Source organism: Ptychodera flava, chromosome 22, assembly GCF_041260155.1.
Source record: "Ptychodera flava strain L36383 chromosome 22, AS_Pfla_20210202, whole genome shotgun sequence".
NCBI lineage: Eukaryota > Metazoa > Hemichordata > Enteropneusta > Ptychoderidae > Ptychodera > Ptychodera flava.
This window is the reverse complement of record NC_091949.1, coordinates 3,763,403-3,781,897: the sequence shown is the minus strand read 5'-3', so window position 1 is coordinate 3,781,897 and position 18,495 is coordinate 3,763,403. Positions and strand designations below refer to the sequence as shown.

The 18,495-nt window shown below is 35.3% G+C and overlaps 1 protein-coding gene across 1 annotated transcript; it reads left to right on the top strand.

Annotated features, from left to right (window-relative positions):
• Positions 1 to 421: 421 nt before the first annotated feature.
• Positions 422 to 13,613, top strand: LOC139122479 (uncharacterized). Its single transcript, XM_070687876.1, has 2 exons — positions 422 to 926; positions 9,592 to 13,613. The coding sequence occupies exons 1-2, from the start codon at positions 542 to 544 to the stop codon at positions 11,007 to 11,009; spliced, it is 1,803 nt and encodes a 600-aa protein (XP_070543977.1). The 5' UTR covers positions 422 to 541; the 3' UTR covers positions 11,010 to 13,613.
• Positions 13,614 to 18,495: the final 4,882 nt, after the last annotated feature.

Genomic DNA, 18,495 nt, shown 5'->3' with positions numbered 1-18,495 from the left:
AATTCAATTTCCAGGGGAAAACCGGTGTTTACGACAGAGTAATTTTCTTTCTTCAGTAAAAATCAACTCTCTTCAATAATTTCAGCATACTTAATTCTCAGACAATTGTAATTGGTCTTTTTATGTGGTTATGTCACTCAAAAAGATGAGTTCATTTGTGACTTTTAAGCCTGTCACAACAATGGTTTGGCCCAAATCCATTGTTATCAATAACAGTTATGGACCTGTTTACAGGGAATTGGGGTGAGCAAGTCATCATCAGCGATATAGCCAGGTACTCTTGTCATAAATGTTATTTATAAGTAGCCTGACAAATATGAGTTATTAATTAATAGAAACGCAGCAATACTTTTTTTCTGACTTTACATGACAATTGATACCTGCCAAATTGCACACATGCAATATTTATGGAGAGGTCATACATAATTTGGTTACGCGTTTTTTGCCAACATTGAAGTCTGCCATTACGTTGTATGTATCTATTAACTGACCGTCTACCATCATCGTCGGAGTGTCTGCAGCTGTTTCAAGCAAAAGTAAAATGGACGGAGACGATATGGACGGGGAATGTTCGAGATGTTGTCGATGTCATGCAAAGCTCATCAGCAAGCTAGGAACCTGTATTACCTTGACATTGGCTCTGCTAGCATATATCGCAGTGGGTGCTTTGATTTTCGTCCAGCTGGAGGGTACACTTGGCAAGACTAACGAACATTACAATAATCTGGACATCATTGTAGAGAACTTGACCTTTAGGCTGGACCAAGAGTGCGCTGAAAGCAGGGAAAATTTCACCACTCATGTCAAACAGGCGTTACAAGAGGCACGTAATGTGTTCCGCGAGGTCGACAAGGGACCCAGTGGAATAGACTTGTGGAATTGGCAGTCAGCTACTTTATTTTGTGTTTCTGTGGTTACAACCATAGGTAAGAACTAAAGATGTTGAGAAACCTACAACTTATCCCAGATAATCAAATATTTAACAATGTTAACGTGACGGTAATATCCCAACACAATTATTTTGATACATGCATATAGCAATTCGGTTGGATTTAACACTGGTATTCTTGGTTTTCACTCTCTCGGTGTTCTTCTCCAAATGAAATATCTCGTCACATTTTTGTTAAAAAGTACATGGATCAAGTTTAAGATTTTGATCTTTGAAGATAACCTCGGTATCTTGGTCAAAACGAACAGATTTCGTTTATTCTCACAACACGTGTATATTCGAGTGACCAATGGCATATATGTAAAATACATGTGTATGGAAGAACAAAGCTTATCATTCATTCTCCAAGAAAACATAGAAGATTCAATTAGGTATGTGGTTGCTAAAACTGAGATATAACTAATATTTGTATATCAACATATTTCTGTTTGCTAGAATCACGATGTGTACGTACACATCGGTGGTAATATTTATTCACCAGCAGCCTTGAATCCTGGACAGTAGAACCGGGTCGCTTCTATGACTGTTGTTCATATTTGTCGCGCCTCTTTCTCTGTATGTTTTGTGTTGTTAGTGGATATATTCATGTGGATAAAATATCAGCCTTTGCGGTTTATGTAATGACCAGCATATTGTATCCTATTTACGACGATACCTTGGCATGACCGTGCTCTGACCTAGGTGAATAAATATTACCACCGATGTGTATTTGAATGAGATGTCGCACATAAATGTAAAATGCACTGTTGACATGAGCAGCCTTATTAACGTTCACTTTAAAGTTGATCGTGACTGTTTTTAGAATAATGTTCAAAAAATACAACAACTAAGTTTCGAATCAAAAATTCAGATACAAACGAATATTCAGTAGTGAAGAGACAACAATTATTGATGTCGTATTTTTATATGTAAGTAATATTTGTACATGATACTTTTTAACCTTGGGTACAGGTCACAGTATCTCATTAGGGGACGCTTGCATCTAAAAAACAGTGCATTTTTTTTGGGCTCTTTCTGCACTGATAATATGCAATCTAAAGTAGTTATATCAGATATAATCAGACATTACATAACGCGTAGTCAACAACTTCAGATACCAATAGCTTGGCCGGTACTACTTTATGCCAAGTAGCTTCAGTTATTTTCTTATTTTTAACCTCTCTACTTGACTTTGAACATACAAATTAGAGAGTGTTTGTAGGGGTAACTAAGACCACAGGTACACCATCCCATTGTGTGCATGTATATCAAATTAGCAAATCAGAATTGAAATTAGTCTTGCATGGTAGTTCCAATTATAGATCCTCTATGTTAAAATTCACAAATAAAAATTATTTTGGAAATGTATGCACCTATTGTAATATTCTGAGACAAGCGCAGTTGACAAAGGAGCCAGCTTTGTTAATCTGCAGAGTTTGTCCTAGAAATCTCCCAAACACCACACTCACTCATTTTTGTGAAACACACAAACACTTGTTTGATTCAAACTTTAAAAAAAACATTTATTGCATTACCTGGGTTTAAATAAAATCATACAGTACCTGAGATATAAATATGGTTGCATGTTGATATATTATTACAAGCGATCTAATGGCCGATATAGCTCCATTGTGTTTATGTAGAAAATAACTATTTGTGACTCATGTTGATGAAGAAGGTGGAAATCTTTGATAGCTCAATGCAGTGGCCAGAAACAGTGGCTAAAACAGCTGCAAACTACGCAATTGAAGATTTCACCAAGGTACTGAGTGAATGTGGAGATTCAAAAAATACCTGAGATAAATAAAAACGGACAAATTCAATAAGAGTTTACCTGAGTTGCGTAGCAAATGTTGGAGATCACAGACAATACCTGCGTTAAGTAGCAAATACTGGAAATGCAGACAATACCTGAGATAGTTCATACTGGATAAAAACAGACTGACCTGAGTTAAGTAGAGCACAGTATCTTGGAAATACAGACAATACCTGAGATAAGTAATAATAAAGGGCAAAACAAAATAGACTCTACTTGACATAAGTTGAAAGGGACATAGCAATACAAAATAAAAACTGAGATAAGTAAGAAATGACAAATTCTGACCATGAAGGAATAAATATTGTATGGACATTAAACCTATACTTGTCCAGTTATAATTCACTATATTGCAAGGATTTGCTTAGATACCCAAATAATGATGAAATTTCTTATTCAGGTGAGTACTGTTGTAAAATTTATCTATAAAGTTGCACATGAATGAATGTAAATTCACATAAAACCATATTATGACACTGTCTACAGCTAAATATTTCAAATGTAGAAATTAATGTAGTACTGTGTACAAAATTAAAATTGCATTAACAAAAACCAAGATAGCATGGAAAATCATTTTGAAAGTTCTAACATGATCTAAGAAAAGTTAAAGAGTAACAGTGCTAGCTATACGTTAGTGCAGACCTCACTTTTGTAAAAAAAATTAAATGTGCATAAGTTCCTGCAAGCAAACAGATCCCATACAACCTGTCCCTTCAAAAGAGTTTTACTTATAAATCAATGCATTTTTGCATTTCTTGGTGTGTAGCCAAAACAGAAAAAATATTACGTCACAAAGTGTGACAAACTCATCTTACTTTTATTGAAATCAAGGAAAATAAACTTTTTCTTGTAGGTACAATTCACATTTGACTGTAAAGAGTACACTGCTGGTGTGCTTCAAGGTATATCCAGTTACTCATGCCTAGACCATGTTTCTGTATGTGAATATGTATATATCAATTTGCCAAATTTTGTAATTTTTGATTGGCTACAGCAAAGACAATCACATTTTATAGTTCAACAAAAGTACAACAACAGCCCAGTTGTATATACTTCTAACCTAGAAAATTACAAAAGCTACCTGATATCTATCGGGACAATGATAGATCAAAGAGATGAAGTTGAATCTTCAGAATGTTATGCTGAGTTAGTTTAAAAAATTGAAAACAAAAATTGCTAAATTGCGTCGAGTTGGTGGATTGCAACTAACAAACATATTTTGTGTAACTTGACAACATACAGTAAACACACAATGTTTTGTTACAACTTTCAAATTGCAAAAATCATCATTTTTCAAAAAATTCGCTTGGTAGTTTTGTGCGGTATCGCAACAATATAAACCATCATGACATTGACCATTGACAGATAGATGTATATCAATTTTCCAGTAGACCATGAGAGTCAGATAGAGTTCGAAAAAAGGAAGTAGCTATGCGAGTATTTGTTTAACTTTGTAATGTATAAAACTGTAGGAGAATAGTTGCAAGCCATGAGAGAACTGTTCCATTGCCAATAAGCATGTTCTCAAATGTATATATGTGCATATACGTGTACATACACATACAAAACCGAATACTAACTTAAAAAAGCAAAGTCTATTTCTATCACCAAGTAATTTTACATATGTCTGAGCATGTAGGTGCTTACTTTCTGAACCACTGTACACCATTTGTTGTAAACTAATAGGATTGCATTGCTTTGTATGTGGAAAACAAAGTAATTGTACTGGGGAAACCAACAAGTAAAATTTACACTACCTTACCAGGGCACTAGATTTGAAAAAGTGTCACTGCATAATTTTTTTTGTACACAGGGATAATAACTGACTCTTGGGGGGCATTTAATGGTAATTCCTTCATTTATTCTACCGACTTTTTTTCCGACAACCATATTTCTTTGTATTTCAATTTCTCCTCTGCAGAGAGGTTTTTCCAATCTTTGAACACTTTCTTAAAAAGCTGTCGTGCCCAACAAAATGTGGACTTATTTTTTGTCTTTTCATAATTTCTGCTCTCTTCCTAAATGCAAAGTACTGTGCTGGATTACGGGGTACACGTTTAAACTTTTGAATCTTTTTGAGAAAACCTTCCCTTCCTGCAAACTTCTTTCTTAGACAATTTCTTCCTGCGATCTCTAATGACAGATAACATTATCTTTGTTCGTCTAAAATGTTGGTCATATGAGGATACCTGGACTGAAGGTGTTCCCTTAGCCATTGAAGTAATATCAAATAAATATCGTGTAAAAGGCAGTCGCAAGTTCCCATTGATACTTTCAAAAATGAAAGATGCGTCTAATATGATATGTTTCCTACGCATGGCAACTTTTAATGCAGCAGGCATGTTCTTGAAAGTGAAAGAAGATTTATTTACCAATACATGGTATGTTTTTCTTGATCGTCCCTTTTGCTTTCCACTGGGAAGTGACTTTCGAACAATTCCACCATGTCTCACAATTAATTCTCTGAATGACTTTTGAGTGAATTTTTGGGTGCCATGCTTTGGAACAGTACCAACAATAACAAATACCATATTTTGGAAAATTGGCAGAATTCCACCTTTTGCACCCGACGTTTGGCAATCTTAAGGTCAATACCTTGTTTCACTTTTTTCTTACTAAACACACACACACACACACACACACACACACACACACACACACATACGCGCGCGCGCACACACACACGCACACACACACACACACACACACACACACATATATATATATATATATATATATATATATATATATATATATATATGTACGTATGTATGTATGTATGTATGTATGTATGTATGTATGTATGTATGTATGTATGTATGTATGTATGTATGTGTGTGTGTGTGTGTGTGTGTATGTATGTATGTATGTATGTATGTATGTATGTATGTATGTATGTATGTATGTATGTATGTATGTATGTATGAATGTATGTATGTATTCAGGTGACCTAGTGATATATCCGTCATAAAAACAAAAAACCAAGGCTTTATAGTTTATTTCTGTTGCTGCATTATATTTTAATGACATATTAATTTATATATTCGGGCGTTACAGTCGTTGTCGAGTCATGGTTTCTGATGTTCAAGGTCTTTTTTTCACTATGCCAACTACTGTTGTCAATTGTTCAGTTGTTCACAGATATTCAAAGAAAGTGAGGTACAAGGTACAGAGCCTTCATTGGTGAAGATAAAGCAGAGGATGTATGAATTGACTATGTACACCTTTACTTTCACTGATACATCTACACATTTCCAATCTTTAGATAGTATCTCTTTAGCAACATGTGTAAAATAATCCTACACCGTTGAGTTATTAGTTCTAAAACTGACAGACCGTATCAGGTTTATGAGTAAAGCTCATGACATGCGTACGTCTTTTCATTAACACCCCTAGAACAACTTATTAGAATCACCGAATGATGATTTTTTGAACACTTTCATCATTTAACATTTCCATGTTTGTATCTGAAACCATAGATAGTGGAGAGGAATACTCTACACTGAAATGTATGAACATTGGCACTATTTTAATCATAAACTCATTAAAGTGTCAAGAAAATCGTTATTATATGCTAAAATTACCTTGAATATATATTTGAATGTTTATGAAAGCAGCTTTAAGAATGGTCACAGTGCTTGTCATAAAGGTGTAACAGTACAATTCTTATCATTTATCGTTGGTAGTATTTTAATCCATTCACAACAATGTGTCTCTAACTCGTCTTCTTCCAGAGAAATTTGTGCTCCGAGCGATAATTGTGTCTAACTTGTACCAAATACAGAGCAAAATCATGATGGCGTTCTATTAGTTTATTTTTAATTTATTGCATATGGAAATCGTTCTGCTATTAGTAAGAGATGATTATAAATAACTGGAGCACTTGTGTTCCCAAAAAGTACATCACGAAGGCCAGGTCTCAATACAAGAAAAGATACTCTTTTTAGAAATTAAAAAAATTCGTCCAAGAAGGTGTCAGAGAATACTGCAAGTGGATGTTGGGTAGTTGGGGTGTTAGTTCAGACTCTGTTGGGTAGTTGGGGGTGTTAGTTCAGTCTCTGTGGGGTAGTTGGGGGTGTTAGTTCAGTCTCTGTGGGGTAGTTGGGGGTGTTAGTTCATTCTCCCCGTGTTTAAAAGCTGCTATCAAGAATGCCCTGTTTTTAGCTTATCCATGGTGGATCAGCTACTTTTCAATTTAGTCTAGTTGACCGACTCCCAACAAGAAACTTAATTGTCCCTTACTTTGAACATTAAAAAAAGTTTCCCAGCATGCATTGTTGGAGGCATAGATAATACCTCTGTATGTAGGTAGCGTGAGTCATTATTTAAAGTTCAACCAGTTACCGGTTAGACTAAGTGACCTGCACCACAGCTATAAACCAAGTACGTGTACCTTTAAATTTTATGCTGATGTACACCAGTTTTTGTCATTTTAATGAATTCACTCGAACGCATTTGTCGACCTGAATGAGGAAGCATATTGCACGGAATAAAACATTTTGTGTGGCCTATAAATAGATTTACCAAATATAGCAACTGCTGTAAACCTCGAATCAACAATGAATTGATTTCAATATGTTACTCGTAAATTTGTTCCGTTACACAGTTTGCAAAATGTTCGAAAGTCTAGAATTGAACGTTAATCGACACACAATACATGTCTCATAGATACTAAGTAAACACATGTGAAAAAGTTGGGTTTATTTTTACTTTGTGGTGGTCGAATATATACTGCCCTTCGATTTTTACGACTAATCGGATTTCATCAGTATTAAACAGTTATGAAAGGTGACAGTGCAAGTTATTAATTAATACATTGATAACAATGTTAATGCATCTGCAGTGTATAGGTGGTCATTTTGTTGGATAGTTTATTGTTGGATTATTATTGTCCTATCATTCATTTTCAAAGAATGCATATATTCCTTTGATATAAGCATGACATGATTGTATATAACTGGAGCACGTCCAGTTCCCAGTGAAGCACATCATTAAGGCTGGGTTTCACAACAATCAAGAGCCTAAATTTTCCTATTCTCTACATCAGCGAGATTTCACACTGCAGATGGAAGTCCATTACAAGTCCTATAGACAAAGTCCTGTGAGATTATCTGCCATGATATTGAGACAGATCAATAAAGTAAAAAAAATGACGTTCCGCTAATAAAGTAATGTTTGTTGCCAAGTTTTCATCGTCCACAATTATACAGCTACCACTGGAATCAAATTTAGATTTGTTCAATATCTTTGATATCACTCGAAATTCATAGTAAACACACAGTGACATCAGTTTCCTGACGTTTAATTAGAGAGATCGATTTTTCATACGATGTCAGTCAGTTTCATCCATTGATTGAGCTAACATAATCTCTGGTTATGTATCGATTTTATTCCTCCTTATTGAAAGGGGTTGTCACTGTTAGTAGCTGTTATTTTCAAACCAACGCCCTTCGAATCGTGCCTTGCGGTAAAACCGGTAAATGCAACTAGTTTGGTTTAATTCTTTGTAGAGCATTTTTCAGTAGATTGATATTTTCAGTAATTTTTTCGACAGCAAAAACTCAATCGTACAAATAATCCTACTATTCCAAACACCTTATTCCACAACGACAGTACGTCATCGGGCATGGCCAGCCAATATTCCATCGATAGTACGTCATCAGGCATGGCTAGCGAATTGCCCATTGATGAAAGTATTTATTGTGTGAGATATTAACACACAGCTCGATTGTTACTGTGTTCGGACCATCGACTTATATTATTCGAAATTCATGAACTGGAATCATTAATATTCAGTGATAAAAATTAAAATATAACGGGGTATAAAAATAATCGTACAACCGGTCCACTGTTTTATAGACCAGAACTTCGTGTGCTCAACCTTGCATCGAAATTATATTTTATCATTACTACGTTGTGATGCTGTGCGTTGATTCCAGTTCAAAATTAGAATGTAAAAACCGTAGTTTTTATAATAGAGAGCTGGTTTCTATGTAGGTGATTTTTAATACTTTGCCAATACTCGTTTCTATGTAGGTGATTTTTAAATACTTTGCCGATAAATTTACAAAATGCCCCTGGATGAAAACATAGTTCGTCTTCAATCCGATCATTTGCATAACGTCCCTGGACAAATAATGGTGGTACCAGTATTCCTACGATGTGTATTACAGGCGTATGGAATGACACGAAGCATGCAAAGAACAAAAGTCAGATGTATCACGTTGGGAAAAGGCCAGTAAAATGATGAAGGGAATTTATTGGTTTCGTTTAGTGGGCTTACGTAGCCAGCGTTGCTGACTATACGAAACAAATTTGTAGAGGGGATGCAAACTGGTTTATCCTTGTGAAAAAAGTAGTCTATGAACCTCACGTGTAATCTAATATTTTAATATAATGTGATATGATATAATATAATGTGATATGATATAATATAATGTGATATGATATAATATAATGTGATATGATATAATATAATGTGATATGATATAATATAATTTGATATGATATAATATAATGTGATATGATATGATAAAATGTTATGTAATATAATAAAATGTGTTATATCACATTCTATAATATAATATTATATATATATATATATATATATATATATATATATATATATATATATATATATATATATATATATATATATATATATATATATATATATATTACAGAAATTGTCCTTGTCCGAGTTATCCCTATATCGTTCATGATGATAACTCACGAGGATAAGATTTAGTTCATGAGCATAAGATTTAGACACTCGATCTGCATGTCAGCATTCCCCCTTCCTTTGCTACAATGGTTGACCAGCCTCCTCATATTCGCTTGTTTCCAGGTTACGGCTACTTGGCTCCAGTGACGGTGGCCGGCAGAAGTGTCTGCATATTGTATGCTATTGTTGGAATACCTCTTAATTTGCTCTTTCTTTCCTATGCTGGAGACGTGCTGGCAGTGCCCTTCCGACTTGTTGTTACTATGTCTTCAAAATGCATTTCAAAGACTCGCAAAGAACTCGTCAGACGGATATATTGCGGCAATGTCGACACAGGCTATTGCCCAGGTGGCGCTACTGATCACGGTCGTCATGAATACACGAACTGGGTCCTCATGGAAACTGGCATCGACCGACCACGTCATCAGCAGAGAGATTTAAAACCGGGTGGCAACCATGAAGATGACCAGACATCAGTTGTTGTTTCTGTTGCAACAGAAACAGAAGTGATTGCGAACGATGATGGTGGACGTAGCATTCGCAGCGATGCCAATGGTGACGATGACGGCGATGCCAATTCTGACGATGACGGTTGTGCCAATCATGATGGTGACGATGACGGTTGTGGTGACGCTGATGATGATGATGGAGGCACTATCGACGAAGGAGACTTTGGGGACGAAGACGTTGAGGATGGAGTTAACCCTGTTCCAACAGAAGACAAAATGCATATACTGAAGTGTAAAAAAGATGAAAAATCCAAACACTACCGAAAACCAAGCGAATTAAAGGCTACAAACTCGGATAATAATGTCGATAAATTGGTGGTAAAGTCTGCTGCCATATCAAAAGACAGCATGGAAAGTGGATGTCATCATCAGACTCTGCCAATCACAAAATTAAAAGAGACAGTGATTAATGCCGTCGAAGCAGAACGTAGGCGTTCGGGCTGGAAAAGACAACATATAAAACTCCTATCCCAAGAACAAGTTCAAGCAGTAGACGAAGATTTCACGGTGCCACCGGTTGCATTTTCCATTTGTCAACATTCCAATGACAGGGAAAACGTCCCGGTGTCCCGAAGGAGTTCCGATGAGACTAAGTCTCCGACAGCGTGTCAAATTTATATCGAGGAAAGGAGAAGTATTGGGATACAGACCAATAAAGAGGAAAAAGTACCGGAAGAAAAACAGGATAAAGAATTAGAGGTTCATCCAGCAGTTGTAGGGATTACTCTGTTGGTTTATGTGCTAGGGGGCGCTAGACTGTTCAGTGCCTTTGAAGGCTGGTCGTACTTTGACTCTGTGTATTTTTGTGTAATAACAATTACAACGATTGGTTTTGGCGATATGTCGGTCAGTCAAGATTTCTCCTCCAAATCTCGCACAATCGGTTTTGTGGTCATTACCGTATTTATAGTGCTCGGACTGGTTCTTCTGTCAGTCTGTTTTAACCTGACACAGAAAAAGATAGTTGAATTCGGAAAGAAAATTAGACGAGCTATTTGTAGGTGTTCCTTTAGAGAAGAATCTGAAAAATGACACTGCGTCATTTCAAAGGAGATTTACGCGAATCTCAAAAACCATATTGGTTGTATTTCGGCTACAGCTCCTGTTCAGAATCTCATTGTGGAAAATATTCCCAAAATGAAAGGCAAAGTCCATCTATGGATCAGCAAGGATAGAAACGTCTGGATAATGTGGGAAAATTCTCTCAACTTACATTGATAAAAATATGCATTTCATTCCTGTAAAGACTAATAGGGCCTATGTCAGAGTTGACAAGGTTGCAAAACCGGTCAAGTATCAAAACTACATCTCCATTAATTTACAAGTGATTTCATAAATATTCTCTTGTTAAAATATGTTCGTCATGGATGAAAGAAATACCAACTCACATATTGTTTTACCCAGTCATAACTTAACTGTCGATTTTCGACGATGAGCGACTATCAGCATCACCTGTTCCGTTCTCGGCAATTTGAACTTTTGATGGATAATATTCAGTTCGAGCTCGTGATATACGTAATATTTCAATTAAACAAAACATATTAAAAGAACAGATTGATAGTATGTAAATTCATAGACATATGAATATATAACCAAATGTAACCGTTATCAGAATATTTAAAATCCAAAATTTTATAGGCCATGCTATTTATGTACATGTTATTGTTATGTAGGTCATCCAGTGCATATGTCAACTAAGGACAGTTGGCTTTATTATGATACAAAAATAAACCTTATGTACCAGGCAAAGGCGAGAACGCTAATATTTCTTTTGTTTCAGAATATGAAAGAAAAGTAACAAATCAAAGAGAAAATTCCGCTACGACTATGAGATAGAGTTTATGAACATTTTCAGTTACTAGATTTAAGCATGATCAAATATATCATTCATACAAGAATAATTAGCAACAAACGTTGTTATCGAAAGAAGATCATATGTGGTTTCCGCAGTGACGTCATTACTCTATGGGCGTGCATTGGACATTTACATAAATATAGATATGTTGATGTCTAAAAATTTCAGGACACTACAAAACTTGACACAACACTAACAAAGCCGACAGATATTTAGTAAGGCGCTTTAAATAAAATTCTTTGTTTGCCGTACACTTGCCGGTAAGTTTTCACAGAAACTTAAGAAAACAAACACAATGTTAACATTATTATAAATCAAATATATTATTTTTCAAAGGAAACCAAATAAAATAAATTGAGCTTATGTTAATACATTGTGTTTTTTCCATGTGCTTGTTTTTTCCCTGGTTGGCTGATGGTTTTTCAAAAATCCAAGGAAGGCAAACAAATAATTTTCTTAAGGTTCCAAGACAAGAAATTGACCGTTTTTAATCTAACAATTCTCTGGTGGTTAATAAGCTCAGAACCCCTGTAAATTATACATTTTCTAGAAGCCTAAGTATAGGGGAACATTTTGATAACCATAGGGTCACCATTATTTACATAATCATCGCGTGACAGCTAATTTGCATAACCTTTCAAATATCTGTTTTCCCTATGTTTTGTCTCAATACTTCAAAATATCTCACTCAAACTTGCTGGAATGCAAGCTATCACAACGCTCTTTCAAAGTGTGTCTCAGATTTTTTATATCTTGCTTAGTTTTTTTTCAGCACAATTTTAAAGAAATCAACCAGGGTTAAATTCACCGCTCTGGAAGTTTTTCTGGCATAAAATTGTTTAAGAAGGTTTTAAAAAAATCTGAGACACATTTTGAAAGATCCTTAGAACAGCTTGCACTCACACAAATTTTAGCCACATATCTCAAAGCATTGAAACAAAACATTGGGAAAACCGATTTTTTAAAGGTTATGCAAATTACCTGTCACGTGATAGTTATGTAAACAATGGTGACACTATGTTAAGTAAAATGTTCCCCTATATCAAGGCTTTCCGAAAATATATAATTTAAGGGGGGTTTGAGCTTATTAACAACTTGAGAATTGTTAGCTTAAAAAAGGTCAATTTCTTGAATTGTCTTGGAACATTAAAATGGCCTAAAGAAGATTTATCATTTACATTATCATGGTCACAAAAGCAATAACCAGAATTCATATATCTGCAATATTATTGAGTAAGCTGGCTTCTGATATGTCGAACTTTTTCAAGTTTAGCATATTTGCATAGTTTGTCCTATGTCAACTGCAATCGCGATAACAGATGAAATTTACTTTATTTATTGAATTTACGAAAAGTTGGAAATGGAACAGTTATATCAGATATGTTGCATATAATATTTTCAAAAAGCCACAATTATGCTCATTTTTGTTTTAGAAATATGGGTTTACAATAAAACAATAAATGAAGAACATTTTTCAATATGAAGATAAATAAATACTTATAGGCGTAATATTAAATGGTCTTATACACGTGGTGTCATATTGAAATTCTCATTATCCATTAGAATTAGTTTTGATAAAACCAGTTCTTACAAGTTACGGGAAACATAGAGTGTCAAATTGTTGAATTGTTGGCGTTAACCCTTTGAGCACAAAAGACAATTTCTGTTGCTTTTACAAAATATACCCCAGTCATTTTTTTCAGATTTTTGCCAAAATTTTGAGAAAAAAGTGTAGCCATTGAAATGTGATGTACATTTGCTCCAAAATTATCAAAACAAATACAGAAAAAATCATAAAAATCGGTAAAATGTTGCACTACCATTTTGGTGGGAAAAATTACATCACTCAAAGTTAAATAGTCTTTTGAGTAAACCAAACCTACGGTGCTATTGATGAAACAGCACCGTCAACAAGGTCTTTTCGCGACACGACATTTAGCTTGTTTTAGACGCCCTTCCGTTATCAAGTTAGAGTCGAACAATCCCGTAATTGAACAATGTGACAATACGTCATCATATGGTGAAGACGGTACTATCATAGTTAACCTAAATTATCATGCGTCCAGACATTACAAAAAATAAAATTTTGCCTGTCAATGTAACAGTATTAAACAATATCTTTCGACGATATCTGGCTAGTCTTTATTGTCTTTTAAACGCATTTCCATTTGTAAAATATAAGCTTAATTACCAGTAGCGTTAAACTCAACATCATTTATTTGATAAAATTCTCAAATTGTACTGCTTTTGTGTCTATATGAATACGGCTATCACAATCCACATTAAATGTATTTATTCCATGGTTAGTGTAACCTTTAAACTGAAAGCCTATTTTCATTTCAAATGGCAGCTATTTATACATTATACTCAGTAATTTATAGTGTCAAGTTGATATGCAATTAAAATGAAAATATACGAGACATATCATTTGAGCATTTGATGATAATTGTGTACTTTAAGTTTTATCAGATACAATAAAAGCGATATATTGAAAAAAAAAATGCAGTCGTGAAAATGGAATCTTAAATGATGTAGTCTGAAAATTTGCCACTGAGAAGAAATGACCGACTCTCAGCGACATTAATGAACATTAGGTCCGCGGAAGACTTCAAACGATGTGGCTCCTTTGAATACAGAGACAGCTGTACAGAACATATTCTGGTGGAGAATCAAGTTAAAAATAGCTGATTAACTCGCTTCGTTGCGATGATATATAGAAACATCTGTACTGTGGTGTTTTGAAAGTTCCCCGCCATTTGCTTCGGTTAAAATGACTAAGAATGACGATCTTATCGACCTTGATCGGATTTTTAAACGTTCGTTCAGAAAAATCTAAATGTACGTGAAATACACATCAAATTCACAATCAGTTTTTACCAAGAGCATTGAGAGAGAGAGAGAGAGAGAGAGAGAGAGAGAGAGAGAGAGAGATAAACGGTAGAAACACAAACATGCAAGAGAAGAAATTTGATCCGATTTATTGAGCGATTTCGGATGAACAGATACACGGATTCAGTAATTCAGTAAAATGATCAGAATGGAAATTGGTGTTGTCAATCCAAGAATAATGGACAATTGCTTATTTTATAGGTGCATGTCATGAGATGTTACAGTCTCGCATTTCATCATGTACAATAATTTTTGCACCTGGTACATTAGCATACAATTCAACCAATTATTCCTTGAACTGATTGTGTAAAATTAACACGACTTTGAACACTGACACGTGATCTAAGAAATAGTCATAAGGTTTTGCCGCACAAACCACGTTGGTAGACATGGTCAGAAGAGATGGAGTGTGCATACACAGTGAAAGGTATGATGAATTTCGGTCACTTTAAATGAACAACGCTGGAATGCAATACATCAACGTTACAAACTCACAACCTCTGAGCAATTTGACCTTTACTATTGGAATTAGCTGAAACCTTGACTTTAACTTCCGGTAAGTGACTTTCTTGTTTCCAGGCCAGTGTCTCGTTTCAGCCGAACACTGATAAACTTCTCTGGTTAATGACGGTGACGTAATCGCTTTTTTCCTGTGCATAGTATCACAGGAACAGATATGATAATATAAATTAATATAAATAGGGATTTATTGAAATTCAAGTAATGGATATTTCAAAAACAGACAAAACATTGTACATTATAAGATTGCTGAATATTTTCTCCCTTTTCATCGATTTCCTAGTAAATTGCTTGTTGTCAACGTCAATGCCAACAGAAACTGACATCTGCCTGTCACGTAAATCAAATTTTCAGATTACCATAATACGAGGGCTCATTGTACCAGTCCGATTCTACATAAAGATATTTTGTAAGAAACTCGAACGCGTAACATAGTTAGATTCAGACTATAAGAATTTTATCTGACTTAAAGATTACCACTTGAGATTTGTATATTTAAAGTGCATATTTGGCCTTAACCGACTCTTTTTGTATTAGTAATGGTACAACACTGCTTCAGTGAAAGCATAAAGCGATCGTTTCCAGTTTTATCGAGGCAAGCCCAGCCATTCGTTCCGATTGGTTTCTGCTTTGTGCTCAAAATTTGAATATTGGAACGTAGCATGTGTCTAAAGAATGCAAGATTTAAAAGCCTTAGCTCCCCCATTTACAGGTCACAAAGCTTCATCATCATAATTAATTACTTTACCAGCTTGATTAAAAAGTGAACAGAACCCCCGAAAGAAGCCATATGATTTATCAATTTCCACTTTGCCATTTTACATAAGAACTTTAAGACACTTGATCAATATACGGGCGCATTTAAATACTGGAAGGAAGGAAAAGGACCGTGTGCCTTCTATTGTTTTACGCCAGGTCTTAATGACGCCGCAAAGGCCCTTTTTCATAACTTTTAACAAAACCACTCGTAGTCGCTGTAAGTATGAAACTCTCGACTTAATTGACCTGTCAATAGTGATGTACAAAACAAATTTGTCATTGAGCCTAGTGAATAATAGTATATGTTAAGACAGGTGAACCTCACTAAAACAGATTTACACCTTTATTGTCTGCAACCTAATATCACTCAGTATCTCTTGCATGTAAGATTAATAGACACAGTATTCACCTTATTACTATTTTTGTTCTACTCAACAAAGGCCTCTGACTTTGTCACGACATATCATTTTTCTCTGCCCTTTGTACAACCAAGATATTAAGTTTTTCTGCGTGGCGGTTCTGACCAGTCTGGTAAAATATTTCAAAGCTTGATATCTTAATGCACTGCCAAACTTCTGATGATGGAGAGTGTTGACAGGTGTAGCTTTAAAAATGAAAACAAAAACCGCATAAATGATGTTACATTTGAAACGAGCAATGATCTGTCGAAGACATAGTATAGTGATCAATAACCATGAAAAGTCATAGGGAAAAGGAACGTCTCCAAAAGAAAGAATAGTTAGGATATAGTCCACATTTTCTATAAAACTACAAACAGTAAAGTGTTTCAGTTCATATATAAAAATACAAACAGTAAAGTGTTTCAGTTCATATATAAAACTGCAAACAGTAAAGTGTTTCAGTTCATATATAAAACTACAAACAGTAAAGTGTTTAAGTTCATATTTCATTGTATATTCAGCCCCTATTTTTCTCTTCACAAGTAATGCAATAAAAAGAATCCTGCAATATTAACTGGTACCTTCATCATCATACGTCAGTCTCTCCTTTCAACAACATCGTCAATGCTGATACCATGACCTAGTTCTTCCCACACAATGTAACCTTCATCTTGTGTCATTTAATTCGCTACATAGTACTTGACAACTAAGACTGCCAATTTTTCTAGAGCATGTTATCACAAATCTGGCTTCAACGGTAGCTGCAAAGGTAACACTGTTCAAAGTGATGACGTCATTCTAAATGAACCAGAACAATACTCAGGTTCAACCTGATGGCGACCCCTGATCAAATAACGTTCATCAACATGGTTTAGTTTTAAGGGAGCCGTCATTATTTACGGCCTGGGGGGGGGGTTCGGAGAAATTGCTTTCGAAACTCCAAAATTTCGAGTAACCCCCCTGCCAATCATGACGTGTTTGAGTAACCCCCCTCTCTGCTACAGAAAATTTGAGTGACCCCCCTCCCCCAAAAAAATTTGGGAAAGTTAAATATCTATACAGTAAAATGGATTGCTGCTGCGACAGGCCCTGTACAGACCCTGATTAAACCCTGTGGTATAGGTCTTTGTCGGAAGGAGGTTCCAATTGCTGTGGCAGGGGCTGATGTACAGGTCTGTATCCAGTGCTCTGGTGACATGCAGTTATTCTGTAGGATTTTTTTTCAAGAGGGGGAAGATGTGGTGCAAAAGCACCACAAGAGACCGCATAAGCGGTCGCGGGGGGAGGTCAGGAGGGGGGTGTCCCCCCTCCTGCCATTGAAGCTTTTGAAAAATAGAGATTAAAATGGTGTTATTTGGTGGCACTTGGGGAGTATTTTTTTCGTATAAAAAACTCAAAGGAAAATAAATCTGAGACAGTATTCCAAAACTTATATTTCAGTTCACTGATTTCATCTATATTTTTTGAAACCGAAAAAATAGCGACAGACATACATTTATTCACATTTATTATTTATTATTATTTTCCTGCAATAAAAGATGGGTTTGTTGTCAAGGCATTCAACTTTATAGCATCAGAATAAGCTTGCTTTACACATTTTCCCCTATCAGTAACCTATACAATGTAGAATATAGAAAGCAGACGTTTCTCATTAATGATCAGGCAAGTATATCAATCTTTAATCAGGAAATACTGAAAAATGTACTCAGTACTAGCCTCTAACATAAGGCTTGCCACGTCGAATAGCTGATCATTCTCGTCTGAAGATCACAATAACGTGAAACACATAGTGTAATGAGATTTTAGTTTCTACTTGAAACCACCTGTATTATGATTTATATATATATATATTATGTGTGTGTGTGTGTGTGTGTGTGTGTGTGTGTGTGTGTGTGTGTGTGTGTGTGTGGTGTGTGTGGTACACAAATACCGGGTATGAATATAATATCTTTACTATTATTGTTGTATTAATTCGTAACTCCACTAAATGCTTCAATACATGTCAACAAAATTGAGTAGCCCCCCCCCCTTTCTTGTTCTCCACTTTTGAGCAACCCCCCTTGTAGCTTTCGATTTTTTGAGTGACCCCCCTCAG